The following is a 21084-nucleotide window of genomic DNA, read 5'->3' as shown; positions in this document are numbered from 1 at the left end:
CGTTTGACGTCACAGGCGCTTGTCGGCGGTGCGTCAACAGCACCAGCTGCTGCTGTGTTGCTTCTCTAAGGGCCTGCTTCAGCTGTTTGGGTACACACAATGCATCCCTAGTCACTCGAAACTAACTACACATGTGGCTCCAGCGAGTGCCTGGAAGATTCAGACCAGAGTATATCTGCATTCTTCCCCCCCGTGTCTTATTGGGCGGATTTGGGTCTGCTGCTTGTATTTCGTTGTCCTATTAGTGGCTTTGACAGAAGGGCCAGAGCAGTGACGCTAGAAAAACACTGGCCACCGCAACAAATAAAACAGCAACAGGGTAACAAATAAACTGAGTCATTAAGAATTATTAGGCCTAATAGCTAGCACAATTAGGAAGGCTGTTGGCCGGTATGGGACTTCAGACTTCAGCAGTCAGTGTCTCATCTTCCTATTATCTGAAAGTGGAATTGTTTGTTGTTACGGCAACATACAACAAAACCCTGATTACGGTAATAACCTCACTGAGTCATGGGCCAACACAATTAGCTAGTTCATTGGCTAGTAAGAGGAGATACAGTACAGTACAGCAAATGGGTAAGATTCCTCAGATCCCTAAAGAGTCAAGACTTTCCCCTATGGCCTCCAATGCTATGGTAAGCATTGATGGTATATACTGTACAGTACAGTGCCCCCAATGGCCCTCGGACTCAGGCCTCCAGGGCCATTGGGGGCATGGGGTTTGTAGAGTGGACATCGGGGGCCCTGGGGCTGAAATAGGGAGAGTGCAACAGTGGCTGAGGCACGATGACGCAGGTCCGTCTTTGAAACGGAGTATTAAACCAAGTTGTTTGTGAGAGGGATTTCCTAATGGGCGAGGGTTGGGCGGCCAGCGCCAGGCTCTTCTGAGAAAACGGGCTCTCCATGTGATGACTTTACAAGCGCAGGCCGGACACACTTCAGAAACAGCTGTCAATCGCATGAACAGCGTTTCCTCTGTGCCTCTTTAGAGCCAGGCATGGGGCAAAAACACCCTGCTCCAATTCTTCCTTCTTTTCCCCCTCCTCTCTGTGCTCTCTTGCGTTCCTGCTGTCTGTTTCACACTTTCACTCTGTCTCTCTGTGTCTCTCTCTCTCCCTTTGGTCTCCTCCTCTTGCTGTCAGTCTAGCCCCCTTCTCTTTCTACAATCTCTCCATTCCACCCAATCCCTCTCTCCCATAATCCTAACCCTATACCCTTTCCTCCCTCCCTCTTCCCTCTCACTCTGTATGTTTATCTCTCTATCTGGTTGAGAGAGATGGTGGGTGGTAAATTTGGCATGGTTTCCTGTGACCTTGACCTCCAGGGTGGCTGGATCAGCTGCCACATCTGGCCCTGATTGGGGCTCTCCGAGGGCGGCTGGGAACGGGGGGGCGGCAGGGGCCGAGTGGGGGCCAGGAGCCCTGTTGAAGTCCCAGGGCCAGAGAAAGGAGGACAGCCACAGCAACATGAAAGCCCCTATGAAGGAGCAGGCATGTCAGAGCCCCTGACCCCCACCTCCAGAAACAGGCCACAATCACACCAGGCCCCAGGTATGTGCATGTCAGTCTTTGCTCAGTCTGTGCTCAGTGGAGGAAAGTGTGTCTGGGGCTGGGGGAGGACTACTCTCCAGCCACACACACACACAACCAACCCTGTTGGGTAACATCCTACTACTTTTCTACAGGTCGAGGTATCCATGGTATCCATGACTGAGGAGGTCACTGACATATTGCATGCATTAAATATAATACGTGTCATGATAGAAGCTACATTCTCATCCACATGGAAAAAGAGAATCCCACATCTGGAATCAAGCTTGGTTTTTGTTTTTGGTATTTAAACACATTGAGTGTAATGATATGGAAAAGATCCCTTCTCTCATTAATATTCACATAACATCGGCTCATATGAACACAGGCAAGCAGATAAAAACAAACCAGAACTAATTGTGTTATTCCAATGAGAACCACTGGTGATCACTCTCCACTGCACACCAGATACATGTTGTTATAACAACAAACACAGGAGAGAGGGAGAGAGAGGGGGAGAAAGGGTAAGGGAGAAAGTATGCATGGAAGAGGGATAGAGTGGGAGAGAGAGCACTAAAGACAGAGAGGGAGAGACAAAGCGAGAACAGGAAAGAGAGAACGCGGGAGAGAGAAAGAAAGAGAAAGTTCCAGAGAGAAAGGAGGGCAGGTTTTGACTTTGCTAGCGCCTGGCACTCGACGTGAGCAAACAGCCGAGGCTCCTAAACCTGCGGGAAGCGTGTTTCCCCGGAGAGTTACTACCTTTACTCAGTTGTGGAGAAACCCCATCCTCCCCCATCCTCCCCCATCCTCGCACCTCCCAGACGCTTGTTTTGTTCAACAACCCCCTCCATCTTACACTCCTACACTGACATGGTGCCTACTCTCCCCCATTCCCGGTCTGTACCATACCTCCTCTCCCCCTTAAAGCCCAGGATTAAAGGAAACTATTTGGAAGGCATGAGCTGCTCGTTTAAGGATTGGGTTTTATTGCCGTAAACATTGCGTGGCAGGGCAGACATACGTTGATAATTAAGCCTTTTTCTTTTTTTTAAAAGGCAGGTACGAAACCAACACTTAATGCTTGCTGACCAGAACTCTCTAGCGCTGCTCCACTGCTGGGCCCTGGTCCCCAGCCACTGCTTTTCTCCCCTTAATTGACTTGGCATGGGGACCAGAAGTCAAACTCGGTTGCCCTCAGATATTTAAAAATAAGAGCTGTTGATGCAGTGCACTCTCTACATGCAATTAGCCAATATACGCTGTGACCGCGGTGGAACTGAATGGGCCATGATGGGGCTGGATAGGCCACGATGGGGCTGGATGGGCCACGATGGGGCTGGATGCCCAAAGACTTGAGAGCACAAGACAGTTCAGTCAAAGACACTTCAGTGATGCTCAGAGCTTCCATTGAGAATCAAACGGAAAGCAGTCTATTGGTTCTGAGAACCGGTTCACAGTAGAACAGCCCAGGAAGTTGTGTTCTGCAATCATAACATTTCCAAGAATGATCAGTTTCAAGGTTACAAGGGATACAGAGTAAGAGGCAATAGTGGAACCTTGTGTATTTGCAGCCTAGCCCCGAACAAGGTGGGTCACAGAGGAATGGCCATGGAAGCCTGGCCTTTTTTTTTTCAATCCAAGAGCTTCATCGGGTGTGAAAAGATAATCCCCAAGGCAACAAACATGATATATCTGCTACTCTCCACACCTCCAAGGTCATTGATTCAATCATTACTGCTTGATATAAACTGAACAACATTGATAGGGATGCAGGGATGCAGCCCCCCAGCACCAAAACACTGTGCTAATTGGCTGAACTCCTGATCTGAGAAGGTCATTTCTATGGGAATTTTTTTTTTACGAAAAGCAAAAAAAAAGACTTGAAAAACAAGTTGTTGTATTGCTGATTTGACTATCTCAGTTTATTACCGTTTTGTAAAGGTCTGCTGTGCCAGTCTAAATGGGGGTTTGTGTAGAAATGTAGCAGAGTGACAAAAAATGTGGTTCATTTTCGCTGAACAAACCTCACCTGGCCTGACATATTTATTTAGCTGATTTTTTTTCTCTTTAAATTGGTGTACCAACATTTTCTTTAAACTTCAAAAGGTATGTCTGTTTGAAGTTTCTCCCTGGTGGAACTTGTAGAAGTTTGAGTAAGATGTAAACACAGCAACAGTCAGTAGTAGTGATGTCTAGAGAAAAACACGGGCTGCAAAGTGCATGTTTGGGAGAGGAGCAAAGTGCCCTGCCTCAGGAAATAAACCAATGGAAAGGAAGAGTTCTGTGACACTGGAAAAAGACAAAGAGACATAATGCCACAGGGAAAACAAGAGCATATTATGGAAGAATATGGGTCATGGAGGGAAAGGTGTAGGCGTGGGGTGGGGGAGCTCCCAAAAGTTCACTTAAGTCATCAAATTGGCCCAGTCCACAATACCAAAAACAAACAGCGACATTATGAACGTGGAGGGGCGAGGAAGGTTTGACATGCCTGGTGAAATCCATTTCCCAATATGTATTTTTTCTATGGGGTTCTGGAAGAAACGTAACAAGCCCGGCCAGGCAGGCAGCCTCAGTCATACTCCGTATCCTCCCTCTTCCCTCCCCTCCTCCCCCCTTGCCTGCCAACAGCTTGCAGTCATTAGGGGGATCCTGTGGTGACCTTACGTGCAGCCTGCCTCGCACCTTCAAAGTCCCCGAGAGGAATAATACACCGCAAGTCATCCAGAACTCCTTAATACGCAAATCTCCAGGAGAAAGAAAGAAGTAGGGAAAGAAAAAGAGTGGAGATAAGGAACAAAAACAAACATGGGGTGGCGGGGAGGTACTCCAGCCTCCCCCTTCTCTTCCCTTTCATTTATCACGCTCACACGAAAGAACAGAAAAAAATGGGGGAAATAAAGCTGTGAAGGTTTTGCCTGGAGGAGGAGAGGAGGAGAGGAGGAGAGGAGGAGAAGGAAAAGAGTAGTGGAGGAGAGGATGGGGTGTTCTGATGTTATCTCTGGTATCTCCGGCTGGCAGGGCTGTGGCACAACCCTGCCTAGGATTCCAGCTGAGTCACTCCCCCCACAGGCACAACAAGTTGTGGCAGTGCATGATACTGTGTGTCACTGTGCGTGTGTGGTTACAAGAGAGCCTTTCCGGGGACTCTCCCTATGGCCAAAGTGTGGGCTGCCAGACTCCACAGTACCATGCTCACTCTCACTCTCTGTGTGTGGTGTTCCCTTCACAGCAGTGCAGACCATGGCGGTAATAAACCATAGCCATAAGGTGGGATACCCAAAGCAATAACAAAGAAAATGTTGTTTGGAGAGATGGGGTTGCTGGTGGTTTCCGTTGACCTCTGACAAAAGCAGACCAGCACAACAATCCCAGCTAGCTCACTAAGTACTACAAACACCCTTTCCTGACCTTATGGGGTTTATAAGTCACTTGATCAAATAATGTCCCTCCACTAACCTTATAATTGTCTAAACAGTCATGTGTAGCCCTCTCTCCCGCCAACGATTGTGTATACCAAGACTACAGCCTATATTCCCAGCCCCTTGTTACACTGGTGTTCTACATCTAGACTACAGCCTATATATTCCCTATATTCCTAACATGAAGGGATGGAATTAGAAGTCTGTGCAGGACTGATTACTTCATCACCCCCCCCATACCGCGCCCGCCTGCTCACTCTGACTTCTTGTCTGACTCCCACCAGCTCCTGCAAGGACTGGTCCCAAAATGTTATTTGAGGTGTATGTAGCAGCTCACTTTGCATTCCCTGTCCCAGCAATTTCCCCACCGCTAGTAAACATCAAAATGCACAAAAATAGCCTAGGAAATAGGTTAAAATACCAGAGATGCTCATGTGGCCCATTATATTAGGCTATCAGTATTATTCAGCTAAATCAGCCAAAGGGTAGACGTGGTTTGAAAAAGAATATAGTTGGAACAAAATATAGATGAATTGACAGTTAATTGACAGTTGACATTTTGCATAACTTTAAGGAGCGCAACAATCTGCGAGCAATATTGAGTTATCAATATTTATTTACAGTCAATGTCAGAGTCTAAACTAAACCCTATCATAGCCGCACTTCTCCGCCCATATAGCCTAGTCTACGGGCTATTTAATTAGGACCACACATACTGTATGTTGCAGCACACACATGTGCATGTGATCTCGCACGCCCAACACAAGAGAGGTATGCTACTGAATTTGATGCAGCATCATCCTATGAGAGTTTGAGAATCGTGTGACAACGAGGTGCTTTAATACATCAGATAACACACACACACATACAAAACAAAAAGACGACATTTCAAAAATAATCTGCGGGACAAAAACATATTTTCATCCCAAAGTGGTCTGTCTGACCGCCACTCCCTCCCACAGCATGGAAAATGCCAACCGTGCTGCAATGCTCTGTAGGGGCCCGCATGTCCCACGGGACACCCGCGGGAATGCAGCTCTCTAGATGGAATCTCTGCCTGTGGCTGAAACAACAACACTGACTTCCCACAAGCAGGAAAACAGTGTGTGACTGACTGACTGTGTCTGTGTGGCACCAGTGAGTGGGCAGAATAGATGGAGACTGTCGTAAAAAAAGAGGTCTGAGTTACTTTGACATTGTCGTGTTGTTTTGTTTGGGGCTGGGATGATCAGACAGAGATGAGGGTCAGGGTGAGCTCTGCCTCACATGAAAAACAACCACATCTAGAAGGCAAAAACAACAACAGCCAGCCACACTTCTACACACTTATCAAAACAACAATACAGTCCACATGCATGAAACACTATTTAGGTCTGGACTGTTTTCACAGAGTCAGATGAGGCAGTAAAAGTGTCTTTGAGCCGTCGTTATACTGAATTTAGATGCCACATGTTCTATATTCATGGATGAGTTCCTCATACATTCTCGATAAGAAATGTGCAGATTTTCAATGGACTACTGTTTGATGCCTCTCCCAGCTGTCAGACCCATTTCTCCTCCGTATATTTCCTTCTCATGTCTTCAACTCAGGTAACCTCTTCCACCATTCTCTCCTGGCAGCCGATAAATCACATTATGATCGGTTATTTCAGAGCAATTTTCTCTATCTTTCCCAAATCCTAACCATTTCCAGGGAAGTCACTTTCGAAATACCAGCTGAAGTGTTTGCTTCAACAGCTGCCAGGCTGAATGTCTGGGAGTAGCGCCTGGCTTTGGGGCTTGAGCCCAGGTGATCCTCTTATCATTGCAGCTCAGCGGAAATGGCCGACGTTCAGAGACACGCGCTCCCAGAGATGGGCCTTCTCCTCTGCCTGTCTGTCTGTCTGTCTGGTGTCTGTCTGGTGTCTGTCTGGTATCTGATATCCAAAGACACCAACCACCAAAGTGGCCAATATTATGCAACTAACAATTGTTGGTAGGAGTTGTATTTTTGTTTATCACAGTGGCTACATCGCACACTGTGACAGTGTCTTTCTACCTTCAATTATGGACTTAAGACTCTAAAAACCCTCTAAAACCCCCTATTCCTGTGCTAATACGCAACAGATGAGTGAAGGACAAAAACAAAGCCTGTTTCTATGGGGCAACATGTCTGAACATACAGTAGTACATGACTGACTTGAATGAAATGAAATGGACAGAAAACATTCCTGTAAGAATGATGGAACATCAGCCAAGTAGGCTACAGAATGAGACTGGTGACTGGCATACCACTACTGCTCTGTTAACAGATACCAGACACATTCGTTATCAGATACATACCAGTCAGTCCATGCCTACTGCTGGTTTTCCATATCTAGAGACAGAGAGTTTGTGAAAGACAACTTGTTCCTGGTGCTGCTGAACAGCTTCTTACTGGGAGCCCTGGCCAGTCAATGGGCCAAAGCAGCTAGTCAACAAACAGCAGTCTTTTGGAACACAGCATGGGTGGGTCCAACAAAGACGATGCAACCGCCTCTGGCTTGATCCTGTGTTTTGGCTCTTACTTTTTGACTTACAAATGACTTTTTATTTTACCAGGTTGGCTACACAACAGAAGCCAAGAACCGTCTCCTTTTTACAACAGGTACAGAGAGAGTGGAATAGGCCAATGTGGAGCCTGAGAGGAACGGGGTGGGTGGAACGGTGGGAAGCATAGAACAGTGAGGATAAAACATTGATGAACCCTAATACAGTGGAAGCTGACGTTAAAATAGCGAGGGAGGAACAGTGAAGGTGGAACGGAAGCAATCACACACGTTCTGATTGGACCCTGGGGAGAGGGGACACATGCGCCCGCCTCCCAGCAGGAAATGAAGAGACTCCAGATCCAGCCAGACAGACAGACACACATGCTACAGTAAAAACCCAGCCAGATACACAGAGGAACAGAAGGAGCCAGAGAAACAGATAATAGTACAGACTCAGGCAGAGGAACTATGATAGACTTCTAACCCAGCCAGAAAGCCAGACACAGCCTGGGGAAAATACCACAATACACACAGCAAGCTAGAGAAACACAGAGTGTACAGAACAGCTGTGTATTGTTCACATAGCAGAAGAGGCCCTTATCTGGATCATAGAGAGAGGTGGCAAAGGACAACCATGAGCACCAACTGGTGGAGTAAAAACCCTCAACCCCTAAAGCTGGGCAACTGAGCAATGTCAATGTGCAACAGACAAGGCTTTATGTAGCTTATCTTCAAAAGGTCAAGTTCAAAAATACATGGCAGCAAACACAAGTTCACAACTGATTTCAAATAACTCTCAGTAGCCACAGTGACAACAGACGAATACATTTAAGATTATTCCCATGAACTTTGTTTAGGAGAAGCAACATATCTTATACTAACATAACTCTTTTCTTAACTTAACTCTTATCCTAGCATAACTCTTGTCCTAACATAACTCTTATCCTAACTTAACTCTTATCTTAACTCAAGTTCAAAAGGCAGATAAAAAGAAGACATTTTGTCTTGATAAGGTTTAGTGAGTCCAGGTCCAGATGTAACTCACCTTCTTGGTCTTGACGGTGGAGTGGCAGCAGTCCCCTCCGTCGTAGTTACAGAAGGCTCTGTTGTTGACCGAGTCACAGTAATTGTCTCCCATGAAGGGCTGTGACAGACAGAGACAGCAACAAACAAGAGGAGACAATAAGAGACAGGACGTCATCAACAACCTATACAGTGTACTGTACTTACACATATGGACAACATAGAGAGGAATAATCCACTGATTCCCTCTGATTTATTTGTGTTTGATTATCCCACTTAAGTGCTCTATATTAGTTTAAGTTTGATTTTGTTAATATTGTATTCACGGCTGCCAACTTTTGAAGAAAGCATGGAGTGAGATTTTCTATGTGAATTTCATTGCCCCCTGGCACAACCCTTATACCCTGACTACACCGCTTGCGCAAGAGGCAAAATAAATTTAGGAATCTATGTTATTCAATTATTACACCCACACTGCTCACGCGCGTCAGCGAGCGTCTGCGTTGCCAAGGGAAAAAATTGTAAGTCATTCCTATTTCTGACGCAGATCGCGCTGCAAGTCCTGCCTCTCCCATCTCCTTATTGGTTTATAGAAGCAGGTACCCACGTGCCATCTCCTCATTGGTTATACACACGTAGGTGATTGAAAGACAAACTGTTGCCGGTTGTCGTGGTAATTCTATGAAAGTTTAGATGCCAATCACCATATAAGTTAAACGATGAAAAAGCCTGGAAGGAGGAAAGATGACTAGAAACGATTCGGTTGACTGTTTTTATGTGTGGATTAATTGTCGGAGTAGAGGACCTTGTGCATTTCAGGTAAAATAACAACCTAATGTTTATATCCCAGGACAAATTAGCTAGCAACAGCAAGCTAGCAAAATAGGACAAATTAGCTAGCAAGTGCAAGCTAACTAGCTAAATTGCCATAAATGTGTAATGCTTTTCGACCTGTCCCCAAATTAATGTCATTGGTTCAGAGTTTGTTTTGATATTTTAACCTGCGTGTCGTGATCGCGTTTGGTGTAAGGGGAAAAAATACATTTATGCGCGATGGAGCACGATGGCGCACGATGGTGCACGATGGCGCACGATGGAGCAATATGGAGCACGATGGTGCACGATGGAGCAATATGGAGCACGATGGTGCACGATGGTGCATGCACGCAACCGGTTTGGGTTTGGTGTTAGACAGAACATTTTAGTTTGAAAGCTAATTTTCTGCAATTCTACGTATTTTGACATGGCTTAGGCGCATGACCATTAAAACCATGGCAGTGGGTAAATATAGACTGCTTGCAAGGTAAGGAAACAAAACTTTTGTTATTTGGGTAAAGTATCTCTTTAAAATAGGTCTGGAAGAAAATCCTGCTTGCTCTCCAGGAGGGATGGCCTCCTCTGAAGTGCTGGGTGTTTGAAAATGTTCTTGTTATAACAGTTAATTTCTCTAAATCACCCAACATTTAAGAAAAATCGAATGAATATCAACATTCAGGTGGTTTATGGCCACTAGTTGAAGATCCTTGCCATGATCTTACTTACATAGAAAATATGACGTGTTTATGAGTTGTGAGCCCCCTACCATCTCTGCCTAGCATGGGCACAATACTAAAATATCAACAATTATATTTGATTCCTGGAGAATTTAATATCCATTGCTTATTTGTATATCTAAATTCTCCACATTTTCAAAGACACAAGTTAGGCATACCAGATATTAAATATGTGATTAAATTGGCAAAATTGGGAAGAAGTGGAATAATAGAAAAATAATGGAGAATAACTGTAGTGTTCTTGCTGACAAGCACAGTAATTACCCTTATATTTTAGCCCATTGTTACGAATGAGAATTGTTCCACTGATCAGACTAAATAAACAATCAAATCTCCTGAAGACAAGATGAAGTAAAGTTGCCCCTACATCCTAACCAAATTAGTTTTCTATTTATTGTCCCCCTCTAGAATACACTTTTGGCCTCAAAATCTGTTTGACAAAATGAACCCCTTTTGACCCAAAATAAAAGAATAGTTACAAGTCAGGTCACCCCCGCAAAAAAACGAAACTTAAGAACAGGAAGGATAGAAGTATCACACATAGAACAGATCTACCACTACCTAGACTTGCTGTCAATGAGAATGACAGAATATAACTCACATTTCTATGTGAATTTAGTTGGGTCGCCCAAAAAGTTACATATTGCAGCTTTAAACTTGTAAACTTGTTTTGTCCCCATCTCACCCAGTGCCATTTCTTGAGGTTGTGTGCTGAATTTGCTGATTAATCTGGTGCATAATTTACACTTGTGACACAATGTGACTGTTTAAGCCGTGAGAGGTCCAGACATGTAAATCAATGTGAGGACACCATAAACTATGAGGCTAAGAAACACTCCAATCATGTGATTTATGAGGGTAGCCCCCCCTTCCTTGGTTATCCAATTGGCTTTAACTGTGTGAATGATGACATCATCCTTTTACCAACACTGAGCAGAAGAGGAATACTTTCTTTACCACGATAACATTTAAATACATAGCTTATCACAGTCAAATCTAAATATATATTTTGCCCGAGGAAAGAACATGTTTTGTTAACATATCTGATCTGAAAATATTGGCATACTACAATATCATCTACATAGGGTGTGTAGACAAAGTATTAAAGCTATAGCCCAGTATCAGTTCTTTCCTGCTTCTCTTCTCTAGCAGAGGGATTCTCTGAAACAGATCCAGGTCCCCATGTGGGTAAAGTGTTTCATTTCTGAGACGACATGAATCAAACTCGCTTCTAATTGCCTTCCACTGACAACCGTCTCCGCTTGTGCCGGTATCCACGGTAACTGACGTCACAGGAGCAGCACATCTCCCCGGAGAGAACAATTAGCTACACATGCTCTGAAACAATGTTATATTACAACCATCTCGCCTAATGTAAAAAAGGCATGTCTCTCTGATAGCTAGCTGTCCAGCTAGCTAGCTACCTGGCTGGCATTGTATTTAGGGCAGTCTGTTCAGAAGTGTGTGTGTCTGTGTGTGTGTGGGTATATCTGTGTCTGTATCTGTGTGAGTGCTAGTCAGTTCCAGGTAAGAGCCAGTAATGGCTGCCAACTCTTTCAAACATGACCAGGCCCGATCTCTCTTATCTGTCCAGCTCCATTTGAAACAACCGACTGCGTGTTGAATTTTGACAGCTCCTGCCGAGCTAGTGTCTGCACAAACTCCATGGGGAGTAGAACAACTTGAAAAAAGCAACATATCTGGAAACTGAAGGTGATGTCTGATCTGATGACATGTTAGAAAATATCAGGATAGGTTACAAACTACATAAAGAAGCCCTTGTTATCTGAGCACTTAATCGTGTGTATATATTCTGTTACAGTGTTTATACTCCCCACACACCTCTCCTCATCACCACTGGCCTCCATGATGTATGCCATGTCCTCTTACCTCACTTCCTCTCATGCAGTTCAAGCCCTTACCTCACATCCTATCACACAGATGAGCCCCCCCCATATCTTCTATCTCAAGTGAAACCTTTATCTCATAGATAAACTCTATCCTCAGAAAGCTCAATGAAGTTCTTACCTCACATCCTTTGATGCAGTGGAGCACCTCTGGGTGTGGATACCACTTCAGTCCCATTGTACACACTACATTCTGTAAGGAGACAAAAGGAAAACAGTCAAAAGTGGTTCAGACACTCAAAATATCTCTACTGTATATGGATGAAATGTCAATCTGTGAGCGATGGAATAAGATATACTGATTCAAATATAAATGACAGGTTGGAGATATAGTTGTAAGGATGGACATTGTAGCCATATTAGTGTTAGTAGTACTGGTAAGCAATTATCCTGCTTTCAATATTAGATTGTGGAGTGAAAGTATATGTGGAACGGCATGTTGTTGCCGGCTGCTGTGAATGCATCATTGTGTCGTCTTTCCCCAAAACCCACACAAACATAAACAAGGAGTCATATGGCAAGACTAGGCTGCACACACAGTCTCCACCAGCCAACGTTGACAGGAACGCTGGCACAGAACATTCTCTCTCTTTCTTCCAATGCCAGACTCAGGTCATAACCTTGGTCCTACAACTAACTGATACATATCTCTCCATACAATATAAGGCTATATTGATATTGTCAATGGTTCGCAGGGGGCGTTAATGAACAAATATAAACTTGTCATGAAGCTAGAGAGGAGGATATAGTCCACGTCTAATGATGGTCGGTTGGCTCTTTGAAGTCTGCCACCTCTGAGCCTTGTTTCAACAGATCCGACTCGCAGTGACGTCTGATCCCAACCACAAGCACATTACACTCCTAGCTGATTCACAAAGGTGAGTTCCGACAAGTGTTTCTACAGGTCAAATACCTTGAAATACCTTACAATGAGATGTTTTTACCAAAGCGACTGAAGCTGACTAGACCTATCCTGCTTTAACCACGTCATGCCTCCACCTCATTCCAAGGTTCCTAGCTTACCTAAATCAAACAGCTTTTGTTGTAAATCATTATTTTTTTCTCCCTCTCTTGCCACGCTATGTGTGCCTGTTTGGATAACGCTTACTGCATTCCCTTTGATCCCGGACACGTAATGTGGACGGGTAAATCTTCTCTCCTTGGTTTGTGAAAAGGAGGTTAGGGTGCCAACCCGCTAGTGGAACGACCATGTTCCTGATTAACAGTTGTTCACCTTAACTCACTCCACATTCAGGAGGAGGAAAGTCCATGGTGTTTTCCATATGAATGGATGCATGAGTGTCTCCAGTGGTGGAGAAGCCTGCTTTTTGATTGATTACCACAGATTGCTGAATAAATCTACTTGACATTATATAACTTGATCCTTATATAAAGGTGCTCTTTCATACCAGGGCACCGGCCCCGGGAGATTGCATCACTGTATGTATGAAACGTGTTCTCGAATATTTCCACAGTATGTGTGGAATCTGCACTGTTATTTTCATTGTCTGCTCTCATTGGGATTAATGGAGGGAAAAAGGGGGCTTCTGAGGTTATTTGAATGTAGTGAGTGTTTTGTGTGTGTGTGTGTGTGTGTGTGTGTGTGTGTGTGTGTGTGTGTGTGTGTGTGTGTGTGTGTGTGTGTGTGTGTGTGTGTGTGTGCGCGGCAGGCTGGGAGAGCATATACAAGACTGTGTCTGTGTGAAACGAGTGAGACCTGAGAGGGTTTTCAGGGGAACATGATGCCCCCAGACGAAGGAGATCCTGTACATGCAGTGAGGCAAAAGCAACCCGGTGCGGACTGGATCAAAAGTGCCATCCACAGCAAAGGACTGACTGACCTCCGCCGCAGCGCTATTTCCCCGCCCTGCTGCGTCCCAATAACACATGAGTTGAAGCGCCTTTTCGCTGCTGCAAACTAGGGTATTTTTCATTTCAGTGCCGTCAGCAAATCAATGGCAGAAAAAATAAGAAGGGAGAGAGGGCAGAGAGAGAGAAAGAACAACAGAGCATCTGAGGACAGCTGGGTACTGGGTAGCAGCACACTCCTTTCCCAGCATGCCTTAGTGAAGTGAGTGAGCTCACTGAGGGGTTGAGTGGGGTGGGTCAAATGGCCTCCCACAGTTAGGATGACCACAATGAGTGGTTCAACTTTGGTAAATGTACAGCTGCAAAGTGGAGGAGTGGGGGCTAGAGAGTCTTAGTTTAAAAACTTTTCACTGCTGTTTTTGCCTAGTTAAATCAAATAAAATGTTCACTAAGATGAAGTCCTCCGCAAACTTGCTCGGCCGTAAATCAACAGAATTCACGATTGTGGCTTTGCCTAACACCTCCGAGCACGGGATCCTCGCCCCCAGCACCTGCCCCAGAGGCACTGATATCCAACCAAAATAGATCCTTATTTGCACAGTGAGGTCATGTCCCTAATAAATATTATTCACAAAAAAATGACCAATTCTAAAGGTAGCAGTGTCATTTCTGCTGAGGCAGTGAAGCGTGCTACAGAGAGTGAGCGAGAGGAGGAGAATGGTAGCCTAAGTGGGTCAAACCCCACAACGAATGCGTCAGAAGGGTGATACATCACTATTATTGATGAAGAGGCCAAACCCCCTGGCTCAGCACATATGGAAATGCAAAGTGTATTTTTTGCCTGGGTTCTTCTTGAACATGTGGAACACTAAAGAAATGGCTGCATTTTTTTGTTGTGAATCTAGAGTAGAATGATGGAGCTTTTTAGGTAAAATGTTATGAGAATAATAACATAGAATCTAATCAGGGGTTAGTAGTGATTTAATCACCAACATATTTGATGGTTCTCTATGCAAATATACTGTACTTATCATAATCAGTCTACTATTGAGTTCTCGTGATATTGTAGGTGGTATGGATCACATTTGGTAAGTATCACTCATCTGAGAACACTTATAGGCCAGGATTCAATAATTTGCAGATACCAGGGTGGATTTCTAGATAGCGCTTCAGAAGTGTGTTCCACTTGCACAGTAGCGTTTCCCAGATGGAACAGGTTGAGTTGACACTTTCATTTAGAAACTGGACGTCCCGTGGCGTGAGCCGTCAGCTCTTAAGGCAAACCTTACCGAGTAGTCATCCGCTGCACGCAACCAGACTGACAAAGATTACCTCCTTTTTGTCTAGGGGGGGGTCCTATGCTTGTCTGGTAGCCAAAGAGGTGGAACAGGTTGCATAGGAATTCACATGCATCGATTGACATGGGCCGGCACAGAGGCACAAGCTGCTGAGCACACTAGAACAGCCTATTGATTTCTCCTCATCCAACCCCTGTGGAACATCTCAATGCCCCATTAATCCTGTCTCCCTTTCCCCCTCTTGCCTCGTTTCCAGACTAATATTATCCCAGTGAATAAATCATATCAATTACACAAATCAATTACAAACAGATCATTTTATTTCCCCCGTACCACCACAAATGGCTGACTCGGCGCGACTCGCAATGAAAACAAAACACCCCCAGAAAAAAATATAGTGTTCTCAGTCCTAACTCCCAAGGCCCTCATTGGCTAGCCTAGCCCCTAGCCCCTAGCCTCTAGCCCCTAGCCCCTACCCCCTAGCTTCTAGCCCCTAGCCCCCAGCCCCTAGCCCCTAGCCTCTAGCCCCTAGCCTCTAGCCCCTAGCCCCTAGCCTCTAGCCCCTAGCCTCTAGCCCCTAGCCTCTAGCCCCTAGCACCTAGCCCCTAGCCCCTAGCCCTATCTAAGGTCCATCCAACTGCAGCTAAAAACCTTAAAAACAGCTTTTAACTGTAATTTAATAATTAGGTCCCATTGACTTAAATCGAGTTCAATTTACTGAGGAAGCGGTGGAATTATCCGACAAACACATTTAGATACAGCGATATGATGGTTCTTATCGTTGTGTATTTCATTACTCTCGATGTGAATTGTGCCCCCCAGGGGGATAACGTTTACACAACGTTCACAGTACGCTTCTGTAAACTGCCTGCCGCCCTAATTTCCTCATCACAACCACCAATTTAAGCAATCAGGGAAGAATCAATACAATATCCCTGTCAAATATATCTAAATCAAACTATTAGCGTTTCTAATGGTGTCATTTCTAAAATGATAGTGATTACTGACGACACGGTGCTTTTGAACTTTTACGACTTGGCCCCAGTGCTGGCTGTGGTTCACATGAGTTCTGAGATGACTGGTTGGGATCTGCCTGTGTTCTTCCAAGCCGCGGTGGTGATTGTGTTGATTGGGACATGCCTTCCTGTGCTGGTAATAGAGAGGTAATTGAATGTAAACGGGGTATACTCTAGTGGGTGGTGCTGGACTACGCCGAGTGTGCTGGTAATAGAGAGGTAATTGAATGTAAACGGGGTATACTCTAGTGGGTGGTGCTGGACTACGCCGAGTGTGCTGGTAATAGAGAGGTAATTGAATGTAAACGGGGTATACTCTAGTGGGTGGTGCTGGACTACGCCGAGTGTGCTGGTAATAGAGAGGTAATTGAATGTAAACGGGGTATACTCTAGTGGGTGGTGCTGGACTACGCCGAGTGTGCTGGTAATAGAGAGGTAATTGAATGTAAACGGGTATACTCTAGTGGGTGGTGCTGGACTACGCCGAGGGTGCTGGTAATAGAGAGGTAATTGAATGTACACGGGGTATACTCTAGTGGGTGGTGCTGGACTACGCCGAGTGTGCTGGTAATAGAGAGGTAATTGAATGTAAACGGGGTATACTCTAGTGGGTGGTGCTGGACTACGCCGAGTGTGCTGGTAATAGAGAGGTAATTGAATGTAAACGGGTATACTCTAGTGGGTGGTGCTGGACTACGCCGAGGGTGCTGGTAATAGAGAGGTAATTGAATGTACACGGGGTATACTCTAGTGGGTGGTGCTGGACTACGCCGAGTGTGCTGGTAATAGAGAGGTAATTGAATGTAAACGGGGTATACTCTAGTGGGTGGTGCTGGACTACGCCGAGTGTGCTGGTAATAGAGAGGTAATTGAATGTAAACGGGGTATACTCTAGTGGGTGGTGCTGGACTACGCAGAGTGTGCTGGTAATAGAGAGGTAATTGAATGTAAACGGGGTATACTCTAGTGGGTGGTGCTGGACTACGCCGAGTGTGCTGGTAATAGAGAGGTAATTGAATGTAAACGGGGTATACTCTAGTGGGTGGTGCTGGACTACGCCGAGGGTGCTGGTAATAGAGAGGTAATTGAATGTACACGGGGTATACTCTAGTGGGTGGTGCTGGACTACGCCGAGTGTGCTGGTAATAGAGAGGTAATTGAATGTAAACGGGGTATACTCTAGTGGGTGGTGCTGGACTACGCCGAGGGTGCTGGTAATAGAGAGGTAATTGAATGTACACGGGGTATACTCTAGTGGGTGGTGCTGGACTACGCCGAGTGTGCTGGTAATAGAGAGGTAATTGAATGTAAACGGGGTCTACTCTAGTGGGTGGTGCTGGACTACGCCGAGTGTGCTGGTAATAGAGAGGTAATTGAATGTAAACGTGGTATACTCTAGTGGGTGGTGCTGGACTACGCCGAGTGTGCTGGTAATAGAGAGGTAATTGAATGTAAAAGGGGTATACTCTAGTGGGTGGTGCTGGACTACGCCGAGTGTGCTGGTAATAGAGAGGTAATTGAATGTAAACGGGGTATACTCTAGTGGGTGGTGCTGGACTACGCCGAGTGTGCTGGTAATAGAGAGGTAATTGAATGTAAACGGGGTATACTCTAGTGGGTGGTGCTGGACTACGCCGAGTGTGCTGGTAATAGAGAGGTAATTGAATGTAAACGGGGTATACTCTAGTGGGTGGTGCTGGACTACGCCGAGTGTGCTGGTAATAGAGAGGTAATTGAATGTAAACGGGGTATACTCTAGTGGGTGGTGCTGGACTAAGCCGAGTGTGCTGGTAATAGAGAGGTAATTGAATGTAAACGGGGTATACTCTAGTGGGTGGTGCTGGACTACGCCGAGGGTGCTGGTAATAGAGAGGTAATTGAATGTACACGGGGTATACTCTAGTGGGTGGTGCTGGACTACGCCGAGTGTGCTGGTAATAGAGAGGTAATTGAATGTAAACGGGGTATACTCTAGTGGGTGGTGCTGGACTACGCCGAGTGTGCTGGTAATAGAGAGGTAATTGAATGTAAACGGGGTATACTCTAGTGGGTGGTGCTGGACTACGCCGAGTGTGCTGGTAATAGAGAGGTAATTGAATGTAAACGGGGTATACTCTAGTGGGTGGTGCTGGACTACGCCGAGTGTGCTGGTAATAGAGAGGTAATTGAATGTAAACGGGGTATACTCTAGTGGGTGGTGCTGGACTACGCCGAGTGTGCTGGTAATAGAGAGGTAATTGAATGTAAACGGGGTATACTCTAGTGGGTGGTGCTGGACTAAGCCGAGTGTGCTGGTAATAGAGAGGTAATTGAATGTAAACGGGGTATACTCTAGTGGGTGGTGCTGGACTACGCCGAGTGTGCTGGTAATAGAGAGGTAATTGAATGTAAACGGGGTATACTCTAGTGGGTGGTGCTGGACTACACCGAGTGTGCTGGTAATAGAGAGGTAATTGAATGTAAACAGGGTATACTCTAGTGGGTGGTGCTGGACTACGCCGAGTGTGCTGGTAATAGAGAGGTAATTGAATGTAAACGGGGTATACTCTAGTGGGTGGTGCTGGACTACGCCGAGTGTGCTGGTAATAGAGAGGTAATTGAATGTAAACGGGGTATACTCTAGTGGGTGGTGCTGGACTACGCCGAGTGTGCTGGTAATAGAGAGGTAATTGAATGTAAACGGGGTATACTCTAGTGGGTGGTGCTGGACTACGCCGAGTGTGCTGGTAATAGAGAGGTAATTGAATGTAAACGTGGTCTACTCTAGTGGGTGGTGCTGGACTACGCCGAGTGTGCTGGTAATAGAGAGGTAATTGAATGTAAACGGGGTATACTCTAGTGGGTGGTGCTGGACTACGCCGAGTGTGCTGGTAATAGAGAGGTAATTGAATGTAAACGGGGTCTACTCTAGTGGGTGGTGCTGGACTACGCCGAGTGTGCTGGTAATAGAGAGGTAATTGAATGTAAACGGGGTATACTCTAGTGGGTGGTGCTGGACTACGCCGAGTGTGCTGGTAATAGAGAGGTAATTGAATGTAAACGGGGTCTACTCTAGTGGGTGGTGCTGGACTACGCCGAGTGTGCTGGTAATAGAGAGGTAATTGAATGTAAACGGGGTATACTCTAGTGGGTGGTGCTGGACTACGCCGAGTGTGCTGGTAATAGAGAGGTAATTGAATGTAAACGGGGTCTACTCTAGTGGGTGGTGCTGGACTACGCCGAGTGTGCTGGTAATAGAGAGGTAATTGAATGTAAACGGGGTATACTCTAGTGGGTGGTGCTGGACTACGCCGAGTGTGCTGGTAATAGAGAGGTAATTGAATGTAAACGGGGTATACTCTAGTGGGTGGTGCTGGACTACGCCGAGTGTGCTGGTAATAGAGAGGTAATTGAATGTAAACGGGGTATACTCTAGTGGGTGGTGCTGGACTACGCCGAGTGTGCTGGTAATAGAGAGGTAATTGAATGTAAACGGGGTATACTCTAGTGGGTGGTGCTGGACTACGCCGAGTGTGCTGGTAATAGAGAGGTAATTGAATGTAAACGGGGTATACTCTAGTGGGTGGTGCTGGACTAAGCCGAGTGTGCTGGTAATAGAGAGGTAATTGAATGTAAACGGGTATACTCTAGTGGGTGGTGCTGGACTACGCCGAGTGTGCTGGTAATAGAGAGGTAATTGAATGTAAACGGGGTATACTCTAGTGGGTGGTGCTGGACTACACCGAGTGTGCTGGTAATAGAGAGGTAATTGAATGTAAACGGGGTATACTCTAGTGGGTGGTGCTGGACTACGCCGAGTGTGCTGGTAATAGAGAGGTAATTGAATGTAAACGGGGTATACTCTAGTGGGTGGTGCTGGACTACGCCGAGTGTGCTGGTAATAGAGAGGTAATTGAATGTAAACGGGGTATACTCTAGTGGGTGGTGCTGGACTACGCCGAGTGTGCTGGTAATAGAGAGGTAATTGAATGTAAACGGGGTATACTCTAGTGGGTGGTGCTGGACTACGCCGAGTGTGCTGGTAATAGAGAGGTAATTGAATGTAAACGGGGTCTACTCTAGTGGGTGGTGCTGGACTACGCCGAGTGTGCTGGTAATAGAGAGGTAATTGAATGTAAACGGGTATACTCTAGTGGGTGGTGCTGGACTACGCCGAGTGTGCTGGTAATAGAGAGGTAATTGAATGTAAACGGGGTCTACTCTAGTGGGTGGTGCTGGACTACGCCGAGTGTGCTGGTAATAGAGAGGTAATTGAATGTAAACGGGGTATACTCTAGTGGGTGGTGCTGGACTACGCCGAGTGTGCTGGTAATAGAGAGGTAATTGAATGTAAACGGGGTCTACTCTAGTGGGTGGTGCTGGACTACGCCGAGTGTGCTGGTAATAGAGAGGTAATTGAATGTAAACGGGTATACTCTAGTGGGTGGTGCTGGACTACGCCGAGTGTGCTGGTAATAGAGAGGTAATTGAATGTAAACGGGGTATACTCTAGTGGGTGGTGCTGGACTACGCCGAGTGTGCTGGTAATAGAGAGGTAATTGAATGTAAACGGGGTCTACTCTAGTGGGTGGTGCTGGACTACGCCGAGTGTGCTGGTAATAGAGAGGTAATTGAATGTAAACGGGGTATACTCTAGTGGGTGGTGCTGGACTACGCCGAGTGTGCTGGTAATAGAGAGGTAATTGAATGTAAACGGGGTCTACTCTAGTGGGTGGTGCTGGACTACGCCGAGTGTGCTGGTAATAGAGAGGTAATTGAATGTAAACGGGGTATACTCTAGTGGGTGGTGCTGGACTACGCCGAGTGTGCTGGTAATAGAGAGGTAATTGAATGTAAACGGGGTCTACTCTAGTGGGTGGTGCTGGACTACGCCGAGTGTGGGAGCACAACACTTCATGTCCCAGAGTGCACTGCAACTTGTTTTCTTTGGGTGTACTCTCGCAAGGGGTTCCTCTCATATTGATCTCCCGTTCTGTCTTTCACTGTCTCTTTCTATCCCTCCCTCTAGCTGTCTGTT

General features: G+C 45.8%; 1 protein-coding gene across 1 annotated transcript in view; it reads right to left on the bottom strand.

Annotated features, from left to right (window-relative positions):
* LOC115117542 (pappalysin-1-like) overlaps positions 1-21084 on the bottom strand; it is a 141048-nt gene that overhangs the window by 6807 nt on the left and 113157 nt on the right. The window contains exons 20-21 of the mRNA XM_065017483.1: positions 12066-12137; positions 8507-8605 (exon numbers count right to left, since the gene is read on the bottom strand). Of these exons, the coding sequence (XP_064873555.1) occupies positions 8507-8605; positions 12066-12137 (171 nt within the window). The remainder of the gene's footprint in view (positions 1-8506; positions 8606-12065; positions 12138-21084) is intronic.

The sequence above is a fragment of the Oncorhynchus nerka genome, linkage group LG4 (assembly GCF_034236695.1).
Source record: "Oncorhynchus nerka isolate Pitt River linkage group LG4, Oner_Uvic_2.0, whole genome shotgun sequence".
NCBI classification, from domain to species: Eukaryota; Metazoa; Chordata; class Actinopteri; order Salmoniformes; family Salmonidae; genus Oncorhynchus; species Oncorhynchus nerka.
The sequence above is the reverse complement of the archived record's forward strand: the minus strand, read 5'-3'. Positions and strand labels throughout refer to the sequence as shown.